Source organism: Nipponia nippon, unplaced genomic scaffold, assembly GCF_047370975.1.
Source record: "Nipponia nippon isolate SJK-2023a ecotype South Korea unplaced genomic scaffold, ASM4737097v1 scaffold_1, whole genome shotgun sequence".
Taxonomy (NCBI): Eukaryota; Metazoa; Chordata; class Aves; order Pelecaniformes; family Threskiornithidae; genus Nipponia; species Nipponia nippon.
The window spans coordinates 126,783,902-126,807,931 of NW_028262290.1; the positions used below are offsets into that span (position 1 = coordinate 126,783,902).

Below are 24,030 nucleotides of genomic sequence, written 5' to 3' on the forward strand. Positions count from 1 at the left end.
GCCAGCTAGAAATACAACAAACACAAGAATAAAAATTCAAGTCCCAATTTCCTGTGCCATACCATTACCATATAATTTTTGTGATGCTATACTTTGCTCTTCCTCTGTATAAATACTTCGCTCTTCTGACAGCTTTATCCGTACCGAGTTACTCCTCTCAATCAGATTAAATTCATCCTTGATTTCTAACACCTGCAGTTGTGTTTAAATCACAGTTTAGCCTTTACTAGATAGAAATTGCACCTGTCAGAAGAACAGATCACAAGGCAAGACGTAACCGATTGTTTTGTTTTATTTATTAAACTAACAACAATTATTGCTTTATTTGGCAGGAGCACTCTAAACTTTAAGTAACAACAATTATGATTGAAGGAAGTATAAATGAACTGAATGTGTTAAGAGTTTACAAGAGCTTCTTTAGGTCCCAAGTGGTAATGGATGTTCTATATTTGCAGCGTTGTACAGGCATGTCTACAGCAGAACAACGTACCTACTTTTGAAAAGTGGCAATGGCCACAGCTAGATAATAGCTGAAGGTAACCTATGTTACCTGGAGAAGATTAAGCTACGTTCACATGTGCTAGAAGCTAGCTGATCATAGTACTGACACATACTGTCGATGCCTCTGACACCCCTACTGCCCGGTGGCCTGGGCATCAGAGAGCCATCGCTGCCTGAGCCTCTCACCTTCCATTTGTAGGAAAGGGTCCCGGGAATTCAGTTTTAATTTAGCTTCCTTAATTTTAAATCCTTATCAAACAAATGTTAGAGCCGAGAATAAAATGGCAACAGCTGGTAATGTTTGTTAATTAATTACGGTTAAGGTCTGTATGTTTGTCTAAAATTCGTTTTGCCATCATAGGACTATAGAGAATGGAGCAGGATGTGATTAAATTTAGATGTTTTGCTGGGAAGAAGGGGAGAGTTTACTAAATGTCACCTGAGAGTAAAAGTCTTTGTAAGAGCTGAAGGGGCTTTTAAACAGTGGCGAAACTTGTTCAGTCTCACCCACGCCGCTTTTCTGAAATAATCCGCATCTGTTTCTAAAAGGCGAATACAGTGGTTGAGATATACGATGTGTTGATTCATTTACGACAAACAGTAAGAGCATTCATGTGTCCTGACATGGGTAGTGCTGACAGGCTTCTCTCACCCACCTCTGTGCTGTTGCATAGATAGGAGTTGCCGTTTTCTCTAGAGGAACAGTCTCAGTATAAAATACTTTGTTAATATGTTTATACACATGACAACATTTGTGAAAGGAGCTGTATTTTTTATTAGGACAATTAATATTTAAAGTTTGAGCAGACTTTTAACCATGAAAGACCTTCTTTCAACCCAAAGAAGACTCAACCCACCTGTCTGAAAGCTGGTTGGTTTTCAAGGACTTTAACAATTGGTCTAAGAAACATACTAGTGCGCTAGTTGCTGGGTGTGAGGGAGATGGCGGGAGGATGGTGTGTGCTGGGTGCAAGGGAGATGGCGGGAGGGTGGTGCGTGCTGGGCGCGAGGGAGATGGCGGGAGAGCGGTGGGCGCTGGGCACAAGGGAGACGGCAAGAGGGCAGTGGGCGCTGGGTGCGAGGGAGATGGTGGGAGGATGGTGCATCCTGGGTGCAAGGGAGATGGTGGGAGGATGGTGCACGCTGGGTGCGAGGGAGATGGCGGGAGGGCGGCGGGCGCTGGGGTCGAGGGAGATGGCTGCAGGGCTGTGAGGGACGGCCGCGCTGCCCGCCCCAAACGAGCGCTCCCATCGCTGCCTCCAGGGAGCGCGGTGGCGCCGGCCGCCGCCGTTACCGAGGGAGCGGGATAAACGGCCGCCGCGGCTCCGTGCCGCCATGACAGGGCAGCTGCGGCCCGTCTACGAGGGACTGTTCACCGACAGGTTTCCCGAGCTGTCGGCCGTGAGTGCCTTCGCCGAGGGGTTTCCCCGTTGCCGCGGAGCCGCCCGCCCGCTCGCTCGCTCGCTCGCTCTCTGCGCTTTTCTGGGGCCGGGGTCTCGCCGTGGGCTGAGGGAAGAGGCTGGGGGAGGGGCAGCGTGTGGGGCAAGCAGGCGCATCTCGACGCCGTCCCCCCTCTCTTCCCCCAAAAATGCGTGTGGCCCCTTTTTTCCCCCCTTTTATCAAAACGGGGACAATTAGACAACATCTCGTCCAAGGTGTCAGGTCCCAATTTGACGAGTGGTGCTTATTAGTACAATGGGTTGGGTTATGCCTCATTTTTTGATTGTATTGTTTAGGCTGGAAAGTTGCTTCCCACTGGCGATACAGCTGCGAGTTGCCTCACTGAGGTTTTACCCAGGGTGAGTTGGTTTTTCAGACACTCCTTGTCAAACTTTTGTGATAATTTCCCATTAGTGATTGTGCTTTGACAGGCCCTGGAAAAAAAAAAGAAAATCAGTGAAACCTTCATCATTTTTTCTACATCCTGTCTCATTAGAAACTACTACTTTTTTTTCAATGTTAGTTTTTGTCAGATGGGATCATAGAGAATAGCTGGTAGGATTGTAAAACACTTCTGGCAGTTCTTTTTCACTCAGCATGTTTTACAAAATTCACCATGCTTGCTTAGATGGGACTACATAGAATCGTTTTAGACAGTTTTTCTTCAGTAATACAATTATAGTGATTATTATTAGGAATTATTATTACTTCTGATGGAGGTCCTCCTTCTTTATCAAGGATGCCTCTCCGAATTGGGCTTCCCACTGGCCCCATGCCCCAGAAGAGTCAGAGGGTACTGAGACACAAACGGATCCCTTAAATAGCAGCTCTCCCTTTAAATGGGTAATTAAAAAAACCCCAAAACTGTAGTTAAAATAATTTCTGAAATTGCTTCATTGATGGTGGAATTGTTTTGAATCGGGTTAAAGGTTTCTGAAGTTGATAAATGTAACATCTACTTTTCATGAAGTATACATGAAGAAGCTGTTATCCATCTTAAGGATGGAACCACATAGTTGAATCTTAGCAACTCTCTCGTTACTTCTGTTGCTGGTTTGATAAAATTTAGACTGGGCTATGTTGACCTTATGCTCAGAATATCAGCATCTGCAGGAGCGTACGCATGTGTTACAACCCTAAAACGTTTTGTTCTTACCTCTGTGGAATCACACTGAAATGGCTGCAATACATTTTCTTTTTATTACTATTTTGTGAATATCTGGTGTAAAATTGTTTTTGCTTTGCCTTATATATAGCCCATTACTCCAGCTACTGTGAGAAAGTTTCGAAAAACAACAAATCCAGCTCCCGGTGCTGAAAGAATATTCTACGGCAGAGCAGATGATCCTGACATTGCAGCTCACTTGACACATGGCATAGAGTCGCGTTCTTCACTCAGTGTAAGAATGTGACTTGTTTACTTTTGTTTAAGAATGGACCGCTTAGGAATGTCCTTAATAAGAGCAACTGATTTCTTCATAGTCAGGGATAAAGGTACCTAGTTGAGTGATTTACACTGCAGCATTTCACCGCTGTTGTGGATTATCTGAATTCTGAGGTCAATTCATAGGATTTAGTTAGCATGATTGAAATAGGAAAACACTTGAAGTTCAGTGACTTTTATCTTATCAGTGACTTAACTTTTGCAATGACTACTGAATTACTCATTTAATTTCAACATTTCAGTTAATGAACAGTCTTCTACCCAAAAATTTTGCTGCTTTCTTCTTTACTGATTACAGAGGTAAAACCTGTTGAGCTCTTAGCAAGAGACCTGCTATCTGAGAACATGCTTATAGTTCAGTGTAATTGTTGTGTATTCTTTCTTACCTTTGGGTTGAAACTGATTTCGTTAGCTAAAAAGTGATGTTTTCGATATGTGTGACTATTTTGTGTGTATTCTTTACTTCAGAAATTATTTTTGTAATCTGTAATCAGACAACTGAAGAGATCATTGGTGGTTTTATCACATAATTATTGTTCAAATCTCTAAAAATAACAGTTGTGTTAGTGAAATACACTTTTACGATGCATTTCATCAGCTGGGCTTGTAAATTAATAGTTTTCCATTTTACAAATTAAGAAGTTGAGGCAAAGAGGAGTTCAGGTCTCAAAAATAAGTCTTCAGGTTGAAACACATAAGTCCCAAAAATAGAGGATGTTGAGTAGGACATTTATTAGGCATATCCACAATGAAAAAAAATCAGGTTCTTGGTGTCCTTCCTCAGAAGTTTTATGTTGAATGGATTGATTTGTTTAGCCTGTACTGTCTGTTGAAGACAGTTTCACTTTGCATTATTAATTAAATATTAACTGGAGGGAGTGTTGGAATCTTAGTGAGTTCTCTAAGCGTGGGTTTGAATCAATTGCATTTGCTACTAGTTTTTTCATATTTATTTATATAACATTCAACAAGAGTCTAATAATAAACCCTCTCTAGAATCCCCATTACTTTGATGGGTAGCCTGATAAATCAAATTATTTGGGAAGATCAAAATACACTGTTTTGACATATTTGAAACTTTTTTTTTGGAGATTTTTTTTTTCCCCCCCTTGAAGTTGACCTAATTTTACAAGTAGCTTCTGTTGACGCACACCCAGTGTGTACACTGAGAAAAAAATGTTGTCCAACCTAGTGCTAAGCTTTGAAAACCCCACTGAAGTAATTTCTGTTGGTATGTCATTTTAGGATGAAATATTAGTGTATATCTTTAAATATTATTGTTAAATTCTGCATTGGCAGAATTGGGAGAAGCTGTTTAGAGAACAGATAGTCTTAACTGCTAGACAATAGATGTTTTTAATCATAAGGACCAGGAGACTTCATTCCAAAGGGGTTATAACTATAATCGTTTTCACACGTAAGTTTTGGTCATAGTATAATTTGACTATAGTTTCTAATATATGCTAAGAACAGAAAGGCCGCAGTCTGAAATTTTATAAATTAACAGGTGGAAAAACTTGCATAAAAAGAAAAAGTTCTGTCTCACAATATGTATTTTATTTAGCTGGAGATTTAGCATAGCAATGATTATTAGTGGCCTTCCCTCAAAATCCAGTTTTGTTTTGCAACTTGGTAGATAAAATTATGTCAGTGTAATCATATAAGATCTCATTAGAACACTTATGATCAACTTTTGTTCGTGTGTGTGTGAGGGGGTAGCCATACTGATGTGTGAATGATTAAAATTTGCTGGTTTTCCTGCCTCTTGTGTTGATTGTGATGTTTTTAGGCAGCTTCATTGATAAATCCACTTCCTAAAACTAATTTTCAACAAAAAATACAAGACAAAAAAGAAGCAATCTACTTTAGTAATCGTCAAGCACCCTTGGGCACATCACATGATCATTCTTCTATGTTACCTAAGGGCTTGGATATAATTAATACTACATTTGGAACAAAAGTCATCCAAGGTAGGAAAATTTAGTGTTAAAACATATTTCTTCTAAGTACAAGATAATCTGCAATTTAGTATCTAGCACATATTCTGTACTTCCAACAATTCCAGCTTAATAGAAAACTTGTTATTATTATAACAGTTATTGAAAGGCATAAAAATGTACTAGTATTTTTCAGTTACGATGAAGAAACAAGCAGCTGTGAACATTTGGTAACTAGTAGGACTTTTGGCTGTGTTCCAGATCTGTCTTTGTAGATTTCCCTGGAGAACTGTTTAGGTAGCTGACAACTTACCTTCCTTTTCCCAACTGTTCTAATAGGTCTAATAAAAGATATTACCTTGACCTGTGAATCTTTCCTCCATAGATGGGAGCAAATTACATACGTGTTGACCATGTAGCTCTCTTGCAACAGTTATGTTCATCTCAGTTTCTGTGATTTTTTTTCCCTAGTCCAATGTCATTATGCTGTAAGATTCCTATAGATTGACTAGAAATGTGGTAAGAAGTATTATTCTTCCACAGTATTAGCATCTTCTCTAACAAGATATCGTTTAAAATTAAGAATCAACAAAACAAAACACCCATCCCCCTTGCCTTCCCCAACCATATGTTTATTCCTTACTTTCAAGATGTATCAGCTGGAGAGCTTATAAATCCACCAAAAACTTTTGAGGAAGTGGATAAAGAATCCAGAGAAGGACATGATCTGTACATTGTGTCACACAATGATTATTTTGTGGGTAAGTTCAAAGGCTGAAAAGAAACCGCATAGACGTTCTGATATAAATAAAGGTAATTGTGTCTTCAACACATATTGTATGCTATTTTATTACTTTTTACTACTGTATTAATATAAATTATTTTTAAAAGTAATGATGTGAAAAAAATACTTACATGCAACCGAGAGAGCATGATGTGTTTCTAGAACTGTAGATCACTTCGTGGTGGGTGTATTAGACAGCATAAGAACTTAACGAAGGAGTTGGAAGCCTGATTTCTGTTGGGTGCTATTTGAAAAGCAAAGTATTTCCAGGAAACTAGAAACTCATAGATGTCCTGGTTGCTTATTGAGTTTGGTGTTGTTTGTGCCACTGAGAGCAATCTCAGGCTTAAAGCCACAGACTGTGGATGCAACCCATTTCAGTATTTTCACCTCTGGTTCCTCTCTTTTATCAGGATCCAAACAGAATTTCAGGGCAGCTAGACTTTTTGACAGGGAGCTCAGCATCAGGCTCTGGTTACAAGCAGTTTCAGGCTGCTGACTGGCTCTCTGGAATGCAGGTTCCTCAGCCTAGAGCATCCTGCCTGTGAGTCTGTCCCACAGCCTCTGTCTCTGCCCTTCCAGTGGGCTGGTGCCTGCACTGCTTCAGCCTCTGGGGTCTGTACTTGTGTGAAGTGGTCTGCTCAGGGATGGTTATCCTTTATCTCATAGGTCTGCACAGGAACAGAGTGACAAATAGCATTCTGAAATGCAGTACTTGTATTACTTTTGCAGCCACTTCCATTTTTCCCAGTTCCATCATTTCCACAGGCCGAGAGACTTACATTGCTGCTCTGTAAGATTAGTCTTATCCTAAAATTGCCCATTGCGCTAGTACCAACAGTTTTGTAGGTGTAGGCCAAACATGTAAGAAACTGCAATAAAGATATTTCAGTCATAATAATATAAATTTTACATGGAGGCAGTTACATAGAAGTGAAATTATAGTACTGTGTTCTCTCATTGAGAAATTCTACTACAAGTATTATTGGTATGAATTGGCCAAACTTGTAATTTTATTTCCCCTCTTCCCCACCTTTATTAGGTTTTTTGATGGAATTATTCATTATCTGTTTCTGTCTCCTTTGTAACTTCCATCCACAAGATCAGGGAGAGGCCAAACGGCAAAAAAAAGAAAGTCAACTATGTGCCCCAGTTTTGAACAATAACATAAAAATTCCATGCTGCCATACAGCCAGAGGAAGCCCTTATTAGAAAACATGCAGTGAGTAATATTTTTGGAAAGTTGTAATTGCCATTCTTTTCAAAAGGTGATTGAAAAGAGCTTGAAGAAACAGAATGGCATTTTTTTTCTGTGACAAGAAACTTGCAGCTCACTTATGTAGAGTACTTATGTGATATTCTTGTATGTGAAACTTTGTTTTATAGGCAAGACTGGATTGATAGATTCATGAACAAGTAGGGTAATAGCTTGTTTACAGTGAAGTCAGTGGCAAAATTTCCATTGAAGTCAGCGTAGCAAGAGTATATCTGAAAGTACAGCACCTCAAAAACATTTTTTTCCTTTTAGCATTTTTTTAACAAATAGTAAATTAAATAGTACACGCCTCTGCTCAGGTGCAGAAATTATAAAGTGATTTGTTTGCATGACCCTGACTACTTAGGTATTTTTTCATTAATTCTGTTGCCTTGTCTTTAGTCAGACATAAAAGGACATCCAACTGTTTTATCACTGAAGCAGTTTTTGCTTTTTATTTTGCCTTTTATCTTCACTTTTGACAATGAGATTATTCCTAACTACTTAATAAACATGGGGAATGCAAATTAGTTATCTTTAATTCAATAGAATTGTTAATTAGTTGTTTGCTTTTGTTTCTTTATTGTTTTGTCTTAAGAATGAAGATACTTAGTACATTTTTCTTCCTGAGGTGTTTTATACAGGTTGTAATGCTTACTTTTTCCACAGGAGAAGCAATAAATAGGAAGTATGTCTCGCCAAACTTCAGCAAGTCTTCTGTTTATGGAATAGAAACCCCTCACTTCAAAGATGGGCGAAATGTTTCCAAATCCTTAAATTGGCTCTATGATCTGCAATCGTAAGTTGCAATGATTAAACTAGTTAATTAGTGGTGTGAGTTCTCAGAAAGAGTCTTCATATTTGAAGATCATTTTACATCTCACAATCCCATCCTTAGCTACATTGAACTGAATAGAAAATGCAAGGAGTAATTTTCAGAGTAGTTTATCTAAATCAGTTCTACCATAGTATAAGAGTACTTGGCATGACTTTAGCATTACGACAAGACATCTTTGTTTTTAAAAGCAAGATTTTTCAATTACTAAATTTGTGTTTGTCTTGCAGAGGAGTTGCTATTTCCTTCTAACATATAATAATATTTTTTAATATTATTGAAAAACTGTTGAAAATTGTTAAACAAATACGTGTAAGAACTATTTGCATAATTTGTAGGAAGAGAGCAGCAAAAATTGTATCAAAGCGAAGTGATGATTTCAAGGAAAAATTTCAGCCTCAGCTTGGAAAAGTCCTTGATCCGTAAGTAAGCAAAGATACCTTCTAAGAACAAAATTCGATCACATTTGCCAAGTCTCCAATATCTTTTTCTGTCTTGGGTAAAAATTATAGCTGTGTGCTCAATGCTTCCACTGCAGTACTCAGTTGCAGAAAGGGACTTTCTGCTTGCCCTAGTTAGACTGATAGTATGCAGGTTACTAGTGAGGGCTGTATTGTGTCTATGTGGTGAAATTAAGTCTTACTTTTAAAATGGTCTATATCTGAATTGATCAGATTTGCACCAAGCAAATTACAAGCACACTGTAACACTTCATTTTTTTTTTTTTCCTGTCTTTTGCACTTAGGAAGGTTTGATAGAACTGAAATGTCTCACCTATTGTTTGGGGATTTGACCATTTTACTTACTCTGACACTCTGATGCCCCTCTAAAAGAAGGGTCGGAAGGAGGATCCGGGGAACTACAGGCCTGTCAGCCTGACCTCGGTGCCAGGAAAGGTCATGGAACAAATCATCTTGAGTCCCATTATGCAGCAAGTGCGGGACAACCAGGGGATCAGGCTCAGCCAGCATGGGTTTATGAAAGGGAGGTCCTGTTTCACTAACCTGGTCTCCTTCTATGACAAGGTGACCCGCCTAGTGGATGAGGGGAAGGCTGTGGATGTTGTCTACTTGGACTTCAGTAAGGCCTTTGACACTGTCTCCCACAGCATTCTCCTGGAAAAGCTGGCTGCTCATGGCTTGGATGGGTGCACTCTGTGCTGGGTTAAAAACTAGCTGGACGGCCGAGCCCAGAGAGTGGTGGTAAATGGTCACGAGTGGTGTTCCCCAGGGCTCAGTACTGGGGCCGGTCCTGTTCAACATCTTCATTGATGATCTGGATGAGGGGATCAAGTGCACTCTCAGTAAGTTTGCAGACGACACCAAGTTGGGTGGAAGTGTCGATCTGCTGGAGGGTAGGAAGGCCCTACAGAGGGACCTGGACAGGCTGGATTGTTGGGCTGGGGCCAACTGCATGAGATTCAACAAGGCTAAGTGCCAAGTCCTGCGCTTTGGTCACAACAACCCCATGCAACGCTACAGGCTTGGGGAAGAGTGGCTGGAGAGCTGTCTGGTGGAAAAGGACCTGGGGGTGTTCGTTGACAGCCGCCTGAATGTGAGCCAGCAGTGTGCTCAGGTGGCCAAGAGGGCCAATGGCATCCTGGCCTGTATCAAGAATAGTGTGGCCAACAGGACCAGGGAGGTGATAGTGCCCCTGTACTCGGCATTGGTGAGGCCGCACCTCGAGTACTGTGTTCAGTTTTGGGCCCCTCACTACAAGGACATCGAGGTGCTGGAGCGTGTCCCGAGAAGGGCAACGGAACTGGTGAAGGGTCTGGAGCACAAGTCGTACGAGGAGCGGCTGAGGGAACTGGGGTTGTTCAGCCTGGAGAAGAGGAGGCTGAGGGGAGACCTTATTGCTCTCTACAACTACCTGAAAGGAGGTTGTAGCGAGGTGGGGGTCGGTCTCTTCTCCCTAGTAACGAGTAATAGGACGAGAGGAAACGGCCTCAAGCTGCGCCAGGGGAGATTTAGATTAGATATTAGGAAAAACTTCTTCACCGAAAGGGTGGTCAAGCGTTGGAACAGGCTGCCCAGGGAAGTAGTTGAGTCTCCATCCCTGGAGGTATTTAAAGAATGGATAGATGTGGTGCTTGAGGAAATGGTATAGTGATGGACTTGGCAGTGATAGGTTAATGGTTGGACTCGATGATCTTAAGGGTCTTTTCCAACCTTAACGATTCTATGATTCTATTTTTGGTCATCTTTGTTACATCACCTGTATTCTCACTTTATTACTTCCTTGGAAAAGGACATGGAACTAAATTGTGTTATTAACTAGCAGCACTTATCAATCTTAGTCGAATCATTACAATGCTTCATAAACCTCAGGTGGTCTGGAACAGCTTTTTAATTTTACAGAACAATGCTTATGAAGACCTACAGTAGTCCTAAGGTACTGTGGTCAGGATCCAGCTGTGCTACAAATCTAGGGTTCCTGAATGTATACAAAAACTGTCTTTGCAGATGCTTGAGATTTCTGCAAAATTTTATTTGAAGACTCACAAACAGCATTATTTACTTGGGTAGGAAAATGTAATTTTAAGCTCAGGATCAGAGCCTTGAGTGACTCTGGAGAACTATGCCTATAGTAGCTGTAAGGAATGAACACAAGTGTGAGCCAGTTTCTCCTCTCCCCTTCACTGTGTCCTAGCTTACTGTGAAGTAGACCTGGAGTGTGAGCAATATGAGGCAGTATGATCTGTCAGGGAATACAGGTTGCAGTGCAAGCTCAAACCCAGCACTAATATTACAAGACGGATACAAGCTAACCTAATTTTATTTAGCGAATTTTACACCATCCACATCCTATGTGTAATATGAAAATGATAAAAGAAAAATACACATAGTAGTTTTTAGATTAGTGCTTCCATCTCTGTGTGTGTTTTTTTGTTTGTTTTGTATTTTAGAACAAAGCATTGATTCTCTTTTCAATTTTGATGGAGATTTCTGATCCATGTAATAGTTTTAATTGTTAAATGTTGAGGTAAAATGAACATTGCATCTTTTTCAAATTAAGAAATAAACAAATGGTTCTTCAGTGTCACCAACAGCATCTTAATTTTCTGGTAAATAGAACTGGGCCAAGTTTTCCATGTGGATACTGGCTTGGTTGCTGGTTTTGATAGACACAAAATTGCATATAAAAAAGCATGTGAGATGTGATTCAATTTTTCCACTTTAGCCAAAAATAATCTATTTGGAAACATTATTTCAGTTGGAGATCTGGTTTGTCCTATACATTCCTATTATTTGACCAGTATGTTATAAGGAGTTTTCTCACCCATTTCTGTCATTGTCTTAGAAAAAAAAATATTTTAGCATAGAATGTTTTTCCTTTTAATGAGTATAAATATTCAAAAAGTTAATGTTTACATTCGGTTGTGTTATATTATGAACAGCAAATGTTCTAAACAGGTTTATAAAGGGATACTTTTCTGGAATGGCAACTTTGAAGCAAAGTACTGATAAACACATTTCAGGTGAACTATGTGTATCATCACTAATTATATAACAGATGATCACTTTTACTAATAGCATAGGGTTTATTTTGGGTATTAAAAAACTATTTGACAATTAACAAAGAAATGTGCTTATTGACAGTATAGCAGAAACTTTGAATGTTCTCCCAGGCCATACATTTGGAATGTTACTCCGTCCAGATGAATATGGTAAGTTCAGGGACAGAATAAAATATTACCTTGTTGACAAAACTATGCTGAAGCAATTACTGTTGGTTGTGTAGTATATCATTTTCCTAAAATCTTAGAGGCAAGGTACAAAAATTTAACAGTAATACTAAATTTTTGGAGGGAAAATTTGAGAACAATTGAAATGGCTCGTGGAAAAAAAAATGAATGTCAGAAATAAAGAAATTTTAGTTTTTGGATGTTCATGGGGAGGTTTATTTGTTTGTTTTGTTCTTTTAAAGCCTCTGTATCTGAATGTAAACAAGATGGGAAATGGCAGAAAACTCATATTGACATCTGACAAAATTAAAAAGGCTATTTAAATCAATTATGTGCCTGTCTTCTCAATGATTTTTCCAGCACTTCTATAAAAAGATTAAAAATAACAAGCCATAAATAAGAATAATAAGAAGTTTTTGAAAGTAGCAGAGAGACAGAAAACAGATTGAAAATAAAAAATTACTGTTTCATTATGACAAAATTTTGAAAACTAGTCAACCCAAATAGTCAATGTTGGGGTTTATGGTATTTTAATATTATGTTTAATGACTAGGGAATACAGTGAATAGTTAGGCAGCAAAAAATGTAAGTGGCTCAAAGTTATTTAACTAGTCAAGACCATGTTCAAATTCTACATAAGCTTTTACACACGCTTTACTATGTAGCATAACAAAGCTAAATATTTTAAATGTGTAGGTATGCTTGTCCTATAAGGAACAGCAGAAGGAACTGAACAAAAAAAGTCATTATTAACAAGTAGAAAATAATGCATGTACATTGCTGTTAGAAGGTGAGCTACTCCTGTTTGTTATTGGACTCTGAATGAACTTCTTGCCCTCTAAAAAGTGACCTTGGTGTCCTGGGGACTTGATGAACACTGTAGCTCAGTGTGCCAGTGTTTAAAAATACTAATAAAGTTAGGATATGTAGAAAATGGGAAGAATAACACAAAAATAGTACATTGTCTTTCTAGAAATCAGTGGTATATAATTATCTGAAATATTACATTGACTTTTCCATTGGTTCTTGTAAGTATCCTGAAATATGACTGACTGGAAGTGATAGATTAATAATATATGTTCTTTTGTTCTCAACTATCTGGACATCAAGTACCTCTTACTGCTCTCAGAAGCTTTTGGAAGCGGATACATTTGTGAAGCTATATTAAGATGTTTCAAAATTTTTGATATTAACTGCATGTGAGTAGAGAAATCATCATATGGACCATTTGATCTTTTAATGAAATGGCTGTATCAGATGCTCAGCAGTGCTGAAAATCAACATCTCAAAACTGAAATTCTCCTTTTCCTTAAGACTGTAAGTCATTTTTAAAAATGTCTGTTTTCTGTATATGTGCAACTAATTGAGGAAGTGTTTATTTTTATAGGAGTTGGTGATCTTCTTCACTGCCGGGTTCCATGTGAGTTCCTCTGTGGTAAAGACAAAGAGAGAGCTGTCCTGACTGCAGTTCGGCAAAGTTTGAAGAAAGCTAACTATGAGAATTTTGACATGTTACTAGAAGCATTCAGGCATTACGATAAGGTTAGTGCTTTGAAAAAAAATAAATGTAAAGGAGTGTGTGACATTAGTGCTCCTGTGCTATGGAGATACAGACATGAAGAAACACAAGCATAGCAAGGCAAATATAGATGAAGACTATAAAGACAAGGTAACTTCATAGTTATTGTATGTTTAATATACTGTGATATGCTGTGGAATTAAACAACAGTATTTGGAGCCTTTCAAATCAGTATTTGGAGTATCCAAGTTAACAGCAAGCAAGGGATTTGTGAGCAGTAATAATCTTAGCATTTTTTGCTCTTCAAAATTTGGTGTTCCTTCTTAAAAGAAATACAGTTGAAGGTATTATGTTCATATTTTCTTCCAAGCCGTACTTTTTGACTGAGTCACCAAGCATCAGAATTTCATATCTTTTCTTTTTTTCTCTCTGAAAAAAAATTATAATTGACATTTCATATGTAACATTAATTGTAATGTATACAGAATGATTGATGCCTTACTTTCAAAAGAAATCTTGGCTTTGCCTCAACATTTATGATTAGATTGTTATCTTGTCACAATACCCTGTCACACTGACTTTCTTTTAATCTCAAATCACTGTATTACTTAAATTGAAAATTATTTATTGACACTTTTATATTTAGATTTTTAATTTGAAATTACTCAGGGTTTCTTTTTGTACTCAGCAATGTTACTCTTCTGAAATGGTGTGCCTGGTGCGCTCTCTCTCTCTCTGTTTATAGAAACACGTACGTGTATGTGTTCCTTTTGGTGGAGCCTTTTTATAATGGCTGTTATAACAACTGTTTTATTTTACTATAATAGAACGGTGATGGAATGATAGACAAGGATGACCTGCGAAAGTCCTGTTTTCAGCTTAATCTGAATCTAGATGATGAGCTCCTGGATTCCTTGTTTGACTATTGTGATTTGGATAAAGATGGTCTGATTAACTATGTGGAGTTTGCAAACTTTCTGAACTGGAAAGACAAAATGGCTGTTAAAGAGTTTGAAGAAAAAATAATTGCAAAAGGTAGATGACTTAATACCAGGAAACTGTGGAGATGATCTTGTTCTTACAACAGCTACTGAAAGGACATTGCTGGTCTCGACTAGCTGCCCCTTTAGAAGGGTGGGATTTAGAGAGTGCATTTTGTCCTTGCCTGCCACCAGCAGAGCCTCAGATACAAATGTATTTCAGAACCTTGTAGTTCTGTGCTGCGTGTTGAGAATGTCCCATAAATCAGGAGAAAGTAAAAAATCATTATCAGATATGCAGATTAATTATGTTATCTGTTTTATAGTTTTTCAAGGATTTTTTTTTTCAAGGATTTTTTCAAGGATGTTTTTTACCTCTTGGTCTATAATGTACTGATAATAACTCCTGGCTGTACCATAACTTTTGTTTATAGGGAAAGAACTAGATGCTCCTGTTCTGCCTGAAGACACAAAGACAAATGATGAGCCACTGCTGAAGCAGGAAGATCTTGTGTTAAAAGAACTGGGAAGCTCAGAAAAGACACCAAAACCACTTACAAGATCAACAGATCATGCATTTGCAAATTATCAAACAACTTCTTCTCAGTATAATGCTGTAGTAGGTGGTCTCCCAACAACCTGTAAGTACCATGGACCGTACTTCTCACTTCTCAGCATTATTTGAGACAAAATCAGGAACAAGTTTAAAAAGTATTTCTACAGGTTCTACTAGTGTACAGTAGTGAATTAATTTATCTAAACTAAATTTGTCTAGGATTGTGGCTTGGAAGTTGGCATGGTTTGGATGTTTGGCATGGTTAATCCATTCAAAACATGAAAGTTAACCTAGATGTCTTTGAGAAATTATACTAGTAATTTTAGGAGAACAATATCTTTTTGGAATCACCTAAAAATGTTTTTAGCTGGAAATACTGAATAAGTACTAGAATATTACTGCAAGATTTCCTGTTGTCATGCTTCATGATGTAGCTGAAGCTAGGAATTCTAAAAAATCTGAAAAAAAAAAAAGAGGAATAAAATTATGTAAATTCTTATTGAACTTATGTAAGATGAAGTATCAAATTTGTTCTCATTTCATACAAAATGTTTTCTCCTCCCTGGCACTCTCTTTATATACAGCCTTTTCCATGCTACCTGTTGATTGATTTCCACAGGTTATCCAGTGTGTGGTGTTCCAACTATTCGTTCAGATATTCCTGCTCCTCAAATTCGCCGCATCAGTGACAGAACTAATTATGGTGATGAGGCCAATGCTTATGCATTATTGTTCCCTTCTGTCTTCAGTCAAAAGGGAGTGTATGAAAGTGACTTTTTTAAAACAAGACCAAAGGCAGAGGTATAGTGCATTTCTTCAGAATATTCTTCCAAGATAAATGTACCTCTAGCCTTGTGGGAGTGGAAAGTCATATTATCAAATAAACAGGTTGTAAAATTCATTGTTGCAACATGACCGTCTTTCTTTACATCCATTCAACTGCCTGAAAAATCTATACTCTTCACATTCAAAATTATTCATAAAGGTGGTAGATACTAATTTTATTGAGATCCGACTTCAGAAAGTAATGTAAGTAAGTACGTCAGGTTGTTGCTACTCACGTGCTCAAATGTTGTGTTGAACGAGGGTTGGTAATTAATCTAGGGCTTAAGAGTCTGTGACATCATTTCTGCAATGCGAGAAGAGCAGAGCAGTTGTGAAATTTCCATCCTCAGACATATTCAAATTTGTGAGCAAGGTCCCAAGCAACATGGATTAATGATAAAGTTAGCCCTGCTTTGATTATGTAGTTGGATGGATGGCCTCCAGAGATCTCTTCCAACCTGAGTTATTCTATGAGTAGATGTCTTAAAAAGCCCCACAAGAAGATTTTTACAGGTGTGTAAAACTAGTTTCTGTCACAGAGGGATGTTCAGTGGAAAATTTTACTCAAGGTGTCTCCTCAAACTTGCAGGTTTTGTTAATGGCAAATTCAGCAACCTGCTTGAATATACCTTGTAAGTGTTCTGCTGAGTCGGGGTCGTAGGCTCAGATCTACAAAGGACTTGTACAGTGATAGAGGATATAGGGAGTCATACACCAGTGCGGTGCCATCTCATATTTCTGAACAGAAAGACGGGGCGTGAGACTGTAGGGACTTTCTTGGGGCCTCTCTGATTTTTCCATCTGGTATCTCTGGGGGCTGCTACCACTTTGTTATCTCACAGCCCAGAATTCCTTCCACATAAATACTAAAACAACTTTTCTCCTTCTTCAGTATTGTTTACTCTTTTGCTTCTACATTTGTATGCATTTTCTAATGAAAAAAATATTAAGGGATAACTTCATTACCTGAAATACAATTTATGAGACAATTGTAATGAAATATGAAATTCCAATCTAAAATGAAAAAAGAAGGCTTGACAACCTCTCTCTTTCTACTAGTCATTATATTAAATATTCAGTCACATTTGAAAGTGGATCTGGAACTTGAGTATATATTTTACAGAAAAGAATGTTGCTAATTAGTGGCTGAGAATGTAAAAGGTGTGGTGTCATGTTCTATACATAGCCATAAAACGGCTTGTCAGAATGTCGTGTACATGAGCATTTACCATTTTACAATCTAGCTCTGAAGCAGGAAATCCATGCATGCAGAAGATCGTTAACAGTAGATAGAATTCATGCTTCATTGAGAAGCCCATTATACTTGTCAAGCATTAGCTAGAACTCTTCTCTGAAGTTATAATGTGGCCTGAGATGTCATACTTCATTGTAGACTGTACAGGCTATACAGAGTTCAATAGAGAACTACCTCTGAGTGTGTTAAATCACCCTATACTCACGAAATGGACTGTTTCAGTGTTTTAGTGGTGGTCTTTAATATATTTTGATATGGAGCATTAACATTTTCAAACATGTAATAGCTAATGAAATTATTACATGAAAGCCCAGAGTCATTTAATACTACCAGTTTTTGTATAGGCCTGTAGAAATGAATGCGAATTCTGACTATAAAGCAGTTTCATAAAGTGACTCTTCATGTTACAAAAGAATAAAATAGTTCTGGGATCTGCTGTTTTCTTCACTGGAATTCATCCTAGTCTATTGAAAAGAACAGATGTTATGTAACTAATAGTGTGGAATTTATATTCAACATGATCATGTTGATAATAGGTAAGGGTCAGTTTAACCCCATCTGCACACTTGATAGTCTGTGGTTTAGTCAGTGATTATTTTATGGCTGTTGATGAGCCAGGACAGAGTTGTATTTTGATATGGTGAAACTGAGTTATGAGAGCATGTAGTCCTTTATGGTCCTTGCAGTGGTACCCTGTAATGGAATATTGCTTTTAGTTTAACATTTAAATTTCACTAGCTTGTTGAAGACATTAGATCAAATCTGGTTTGTTTTCCTCATGACTAATATTATTGATTTAACTGAAACAACACCTGTGCTTAAAGAAACAAAATTTAGTCCATGTTTTCCTCCTGTAACTTCAGCTGGCATAAACTGTCAGATTTATTGGCTAAGAGGAAGCTGCAGATTTGATGTACTGTGGATCAGGCCTATATTTACACAACAGACAGTTTTAGAGAAAGATGACAAGGTTGATTTGACTGTGTTGAAGGTCTTATTTTATCAGAGCATGCATAAAATCTCCAGAGCATAAATATAACACACGTGCAGACACACAAGACACAATTGAAGAAGCCAAACGTTTGCTAATACTAGCAAAAGCACAACTCACGTCGGTATTCTTCTAAAGCCACCTTCCTCTAACGAGTCAGAGGTCAGTGTAATGAAGCATGCAGCAGGAAGCATCCAGGTCAGAAAATATGGAAAAAAAAAATTTCTTCTGAATTACTTTGGTGTAAAACTATAGCAAGACCCAAAGTTGATGTGAACCATTTCATTTTAGTCATTTCACCCATTTATCTATACCAATTGAAGATCTTGCGCATAGTATTTTTGCTGTGAAATGCAGAAAATAATATAGTTTATGTTGATAACTGCAAACAGTAAAAATAAAATGGATAAACAGGACTTGACTCAGGACTTTTAAAAAACTTTTACTTTTGCCTGAATCTTCTGTGTTTGATTTTTCCGATGTTGAAGTTACATCAACACTACTTTATTAACTAAAGACGATTTTGTACACCACAGCTTTCGTCCCGATAAGGTTCAGATTTACTTAAATAGAAACTTCTTTGGTTAAGAATGCAGGACGTGGTTTGTAGTTTTTATTTAAGAGTGGGAAAATATTCTTTTGCAAATAGAGATTGCTAATGTATGTAAAAGCCAGACTCTATAATATAGATTAAAGAAAATGCTGACCAGAATTACATGAATTGTATTATTTTGTAGATTGCACAAATTCTCCACAACATTGGTGTGAACATTTCAGATGAAAGGTTTGAAGAGATATGGAAGCAAGCCTGTATGAAATATCAGAAGGAAGAGGTTTGTGTAGAAAGCATCAGGAATGTACTGGATGAAATACATGTATCACACACAAAAACCAGTCGGTAATTCTAGTCTTTGGGCATGGCGTTTACATTTATTTAAATTGACATCAGTCATAATTCTGATGCTGAATACAACAAACATTTTAAATAAAGTGTGTTTACAGAACTGGAATTCACTGTTTATTGTCTTTCTGAATAGCGGGTTCACCACATGTATATGAATCTTTCTGCTATCATTGCAGTTAGTAGGAACTGATATCCATAGGAATGAAAGAGGATATAGTATGTTTGTGAATGGAATTCAAATATTTATCTTATATTCTTTATTTTATCTTTTTTACAATGTTTCTAAGTCTAAATAATAATACTTTTGAGCATGGACACATTTTGCATTTTTTAATTTATTTTTTTCTCATAAACAGAAGGACACCTTTGAAAGTACTTAAGATAAATGTTTCAGATATGCAAGACCTCGTAAAGGTTATTATCATAGAATGGCATCTTGCCTTGCTTCTAATGTTCCATAATTTCTTGTCAACAAAGTGGTAGCTGGCAGAGATCTGGTTGTGGTAATTTATTTGGTATGTTTAAAAATTGGTGTGAGGAAGTGCTTTATAGTAAGATACTAAGGAAACTACATAGTCATTCGTGTGGAATCTAAAGTGGTGTCATGAAATAGATTCCATAAGAACCGATCGATTAAGAAGTGCAAAAATAAATGCCCAATTTAGTGGCAGAGGGCTCATATTCTTAATGCAAGCTTATGGCTATTAGGTAGTAGTGTTCAGCTTTCACAAGCAAGAAAAAAGAATGGATATTTAGAGGTGTATGTGCACATTACATAAAAATACAGGCAAGGTAGTCAGAAGAGTTTGGGAGGCCTTTCAGAGAGCTAACTGTTCTCCTGTGACCAATGCAATTTCTTGGGAAGAGGGATCTTCATACATGAAAAACACTTGAGGATCATTATGGAAATCTCAGTGAATATATATGAAGTCCAAAAACAGTGAACAATGGAAAGCAAGTACTAGTAAAATCTGGAACTACGAGTTCACTCTTCACATACAGTACTGAGCTTGGTATAAAACAAACGGAAATTGTTCAGTATTGACAGTGAGAATGATTACTTTTAGACTTTTTCAAATTAATTCAAAAGAAAAATCCTTGCCCAATGTAATCTTAACATACATGATTTCAGGAAGGATATCCCTTGTCATCTGTCAGTGCTTTAATACCCTAGTAAGATTTGGAGGATTAGATAATGTTGCCAGCCACAAGTTTTACTGAGTTCTACAATGTAAGTAAAGGTTCTGTATATCTTAAATACTAAGAATGCATGAGTAATGACAGCTTGAAATTTCATTGTAACTCTTCTCTCACTTGGCACTCACGTGATTGCTAAGGGTCCTCTTTTGCCAGTGTTCTAGAAGCTTGTAATTTACTAGCTTGTTATGTGAGAGCCACAAGCCAGACCCTTTTGTACATTATTCTTGTAGCATTAATAGTAGCTGTCTTGCATCAAGTAGAAAGAATTTGCTTTCTGGTATCTCCAGGGAGCAGGTGGTGGAAATGCTGCGTTATGAAGGCAGCTTCTTTCCTGCTGTGAAAGTAAGTTGTTCTGCGCCGTTGTTGCCTTGCCTTCCCATCCTTCTGGAACTCTGTGCATGCACTGGGAAGCATGCAGGAAAGCAGATTGTGACTGTCCCATGTGAAATCATGACAGAAAGATGAAAGTACTGCTAATTTCAATTGAATTTGTTATGCCAGGATTTCACTACCTCCGGTGAAATTCTCTAAAGCTCCTCTTCTGCTCGTATAGGGTGGGAGGGAAGAATACTTTACCTTTGTTGCAGTATGCTTCCAAAAGCATCGGACAGTATTGTTTAAAAAAAAAATACATTGTTTTTCTCCTTCAATAGAAAATTTTAGACAAAAGATTTAAGCTCACTTCAGGGAAAAATTAAAAAAAAAAAATCAGATCCGTGTGTGTATATATATTTATAAAAATATATAAAAGAGATCTGTTGTGTTTGTGCAGCAGCTGAAAATTCTGTGTACCCTATTTTTTGAACCTGGTGTAAGGATACCCACTTTCATTCCTCTACTTTCAGTAGAATCTTTCCCTTTGTCAGTGAAATGGAATTAACATTGTTCTTGGACAGTCTGCTAAATAAGTCCAGAATAAAGAAGACTGATAGATCATGGTTTAGTTTTTTGCCAGTATGTTTCTAACCGCAGACTAAATGTTTCCTTTTGAGTTTGGGTTCTAAATGAACTGGAAGTGTTGTTCACCTAAACTTACCTCTTCTGAAGCCTTAAAGGATTAATCACTGAACGGAGCTGTCAATTTTACTTGTAGGTGCTTGTTTTTCATCACGATATACGTATGAGGCCTCTGAAAGATTTAATTGCTGTGACACAGACCGTTACTTCTGTGGAGTTTCTCAGTCTCTTTGTTTTCTTTTGTTAAATGCTTTATGCATACAGAGTCATGGTGCAGATTTTTGTATTTCGTTTCTGTTTGACTTCCCAACATGTATGAATTCAATGACGTATTGATAGGCTTTAGAGCTGCAAGTTGTGTTCTGTGATTGTTATGTTTCCCATCCTATATTCCAATTGACAGAAAATAAAAAGTTTGCTTTCTTCTATATTGCAGTGTGATTGCCTTTGTTTAGGTATGGAGTTGATTTAACTAGGACAGTACACTACCTTTCACTAACCTGTGGGCTGTATCCAAGGCAAAGTTTTCCAGAAAGGGTTAGCAAAACAACCTTCACTATGGCTCAAAAGCCATGTGTTCTAAGAGCAAACATACAGATTTAGCTCCTGAGTTAATTTATTCTGTTAAGTTATATTACAAAATCACAGAGATTGTAAATATATTGACTGAGACTTTGTGGACAAAACTAGTAAATGGCAAATCCTGACAAAAGTTAAATGTTTTGGTAAAAATCAGTGAGTTCTAGACATTTTGGGCCAAATTTTCTTCATAGAATTTTCATAAAAATAGACACTGGATAAAAGACACAGCGCATTCAGATACTTGTGCACTATTTCTCCATGAATCTCTGTTTCACTACAACGATTATTCCAAAGAGTAACATATTTAATAATTACGTGTTTTTAATTGGTTAGGTCAAATGAATTGAACTCCTCTTAAGCTCATCTTAGAGGAGATGTATTGGTTTTCAGGGACAGAGTGGGGACGTCTTCCTTTCTACAGAGGCAGAGGCCGGGGTTTTCTTCTCCCCAAAAGCCGTGGCAGGGACACTGTCTTTCAATACCTGAAATCACTTACATGTAAAAGATAAGGCTGAAGATTTGAATGTGCAAAATTATTTGTTATTAATTCTGTATTTCTGGCTCTTAATCTTTAGAATGTGAGTATTAGCACAGATAAGCATACAGCTAATGACTTATTTGGCAGTGACTTGTGCTATGCAAAGCAGATGTTGGACTTGATTATTCTTTTTACAGTTGTCTAATGGAAAAACTGGTCTGTGCAATGTCTTGTGTTTGAGATGCTGGAAGATCCAGCCCACTGTCTTCCATAGAAATGTACGTACAAATAAATGCAGGCCTTGCCTTAATATTATTACTACATAACTGTCTTAAAAAGGTGGGTGGGTGTTTTTTTTTCAGTAAATTAAAATTACTAAGAATTGCTGGTTTTCAGTGATTTACCTGACTCAAGTAAATTTGCTGGTCCTGGAGCTCATTCTCAGAAGTGAATAGCCAGTTTTGTTTGGTTGGTTGTTTTGGTTTTTAAACAACTGTATGTATTTATTTGGGTGATAAATAGAATGCTAATAACCCTTTATGCTAAGAAGAGTACTTCAAATGGATGTCTAAGCAGAAAAGGAGGTATTGGGGCAAAATGCCCGGAAATATTATCTAAGTCTTCATCTTGCCAACAGATATGAATAGGTAGGATGTTTTTGGAATGGCTTATGCAGCCTAATTAGTTGGTGTTTGCCATTAGGAGGTATTTCTTTGGAAACTGCTTATTTGCATTTGACAGTCTATCATTGGGCACCATCTGCCTGTGTGGTTTCACCTTGCTGAATGGCCAGAATGCTTTTCTAGCAGATGGGTATGTGTTTAGGCATGCCAAAGAACCACTAAATGCTACCTGGTTGAGTAGTTGGGATAGGATCTGTATTTCTTTATTAGTCTTGATATTAATTTTGAAAATGCCAACATACATTATGTAAACCTGTAGGAAAGATTTTGGCATCTTTGATGAGTAATCTGTAAAGGGAAAAGTCGTTAAAACAGTCTTTACTGTGTTCTGATTTGCTAAGATAGGTGCTTGCTGATTTCTGCCAAATGTGTGTGGCCTCTCTGAGCAGACTGGAGTAGACAGAGAACTTGTGCATCCTGCGTCCACATTTCTGACTTCCACATGTCATAACCATGGAAAATTTATATGCCTCGGGACACAAGTATGTGCAGCTGTGTTCTGGAATTGTACTCTAGGAGATTAGGCGGTAAATTCTGTAATACCGAAATAGTAAATCTTTGGTGTATTCTGCGTGTTTTCCAAGCTCAATCCTTATTCCAGTGCCTAGGTGTAAATGAAAATGGCAAAGCCAAGACCTAATCTGAAAAAAAGAGAAGGGCCTGAGTATTACTGACAGATTTTATTCATGTGGCTTCTGTGAAGTATCTCTTCCTCTAGTAACAGGGATCGTGTTCCACATCTTAAAAACAAAATAATCTTGCGTGTGGTGTATACTTACTAGATAAGTTCTACTGCACAATCAGATCAAAAGCAGCCCGAGTAGCTTAAGAACACATACTTCTAGAAATAGCTTTTCTGTCAGCCTTGGAATTTTCTGCAGATTCTAGAAAATGTCAAGTATTTCTGTGAATCTGAGGTGGAACAAAGGACTCAAATAAGAGCAGAAGGGTTTCCAAATCGTACCTGTTAATCATGAGGTGATTTTGTTTTCCCAGCAGTTTTCACCAGATAATAGAGAGAGGCATATGCAATCCCATAGGAATACTTTACTAAAAGTGTCCCCCCCCAGTGAGTGACAAGCCTGAATGCATAACAAAATTAGGGCTATTTTTTTGCTAGTGAGCAGTGAATATAACATAAGAATGTAAAGAGTATCTGTAGAGGGCAGCCCAAAGGTTCTGTCTAGCCCAGCATCCCATCTGACGGTGGTCACGA

At 37.6% G+C, this 24,030-nt stretch overlaps 1 protein-coding gene across 1 annotated transcript; it reads left to right on the forward strand.

The window, feature by feature from the left end:
* Positions 1-1,820: 1,820 nt before the first annotated feature.
* On the forward strand, positions 1,821-18,912 carry EFHB (EF-hand domain family member B). The gene is made up of 13 exons (XM_087750339.1): positions 1,821-1,902; positions 2,238-2,300; positions 3,198-3,341; positions 5,175-5,355; positions 5,973-6,083; positions 8,031-8,160; positions 8,535-8,618; positions 11,799-11,866; positions 13,272-13,426; positions 14,231-14,438; positions 14,818-15,024; positions 15,559-15,740; positions 18,748-18,912. The coding sequence occupies exons 1-13, from the start codon at positions 1,837-1,839 to the stop codon at positions 18,910-18,912; spliced, it is 1,764 nt and encodes a 587-aa protein (XP_087606465.1). The 5' UTR covers positions 1,821-1,836.
* Positions 18,913-24,030: the final 5,118 nt, after the last annotated feature.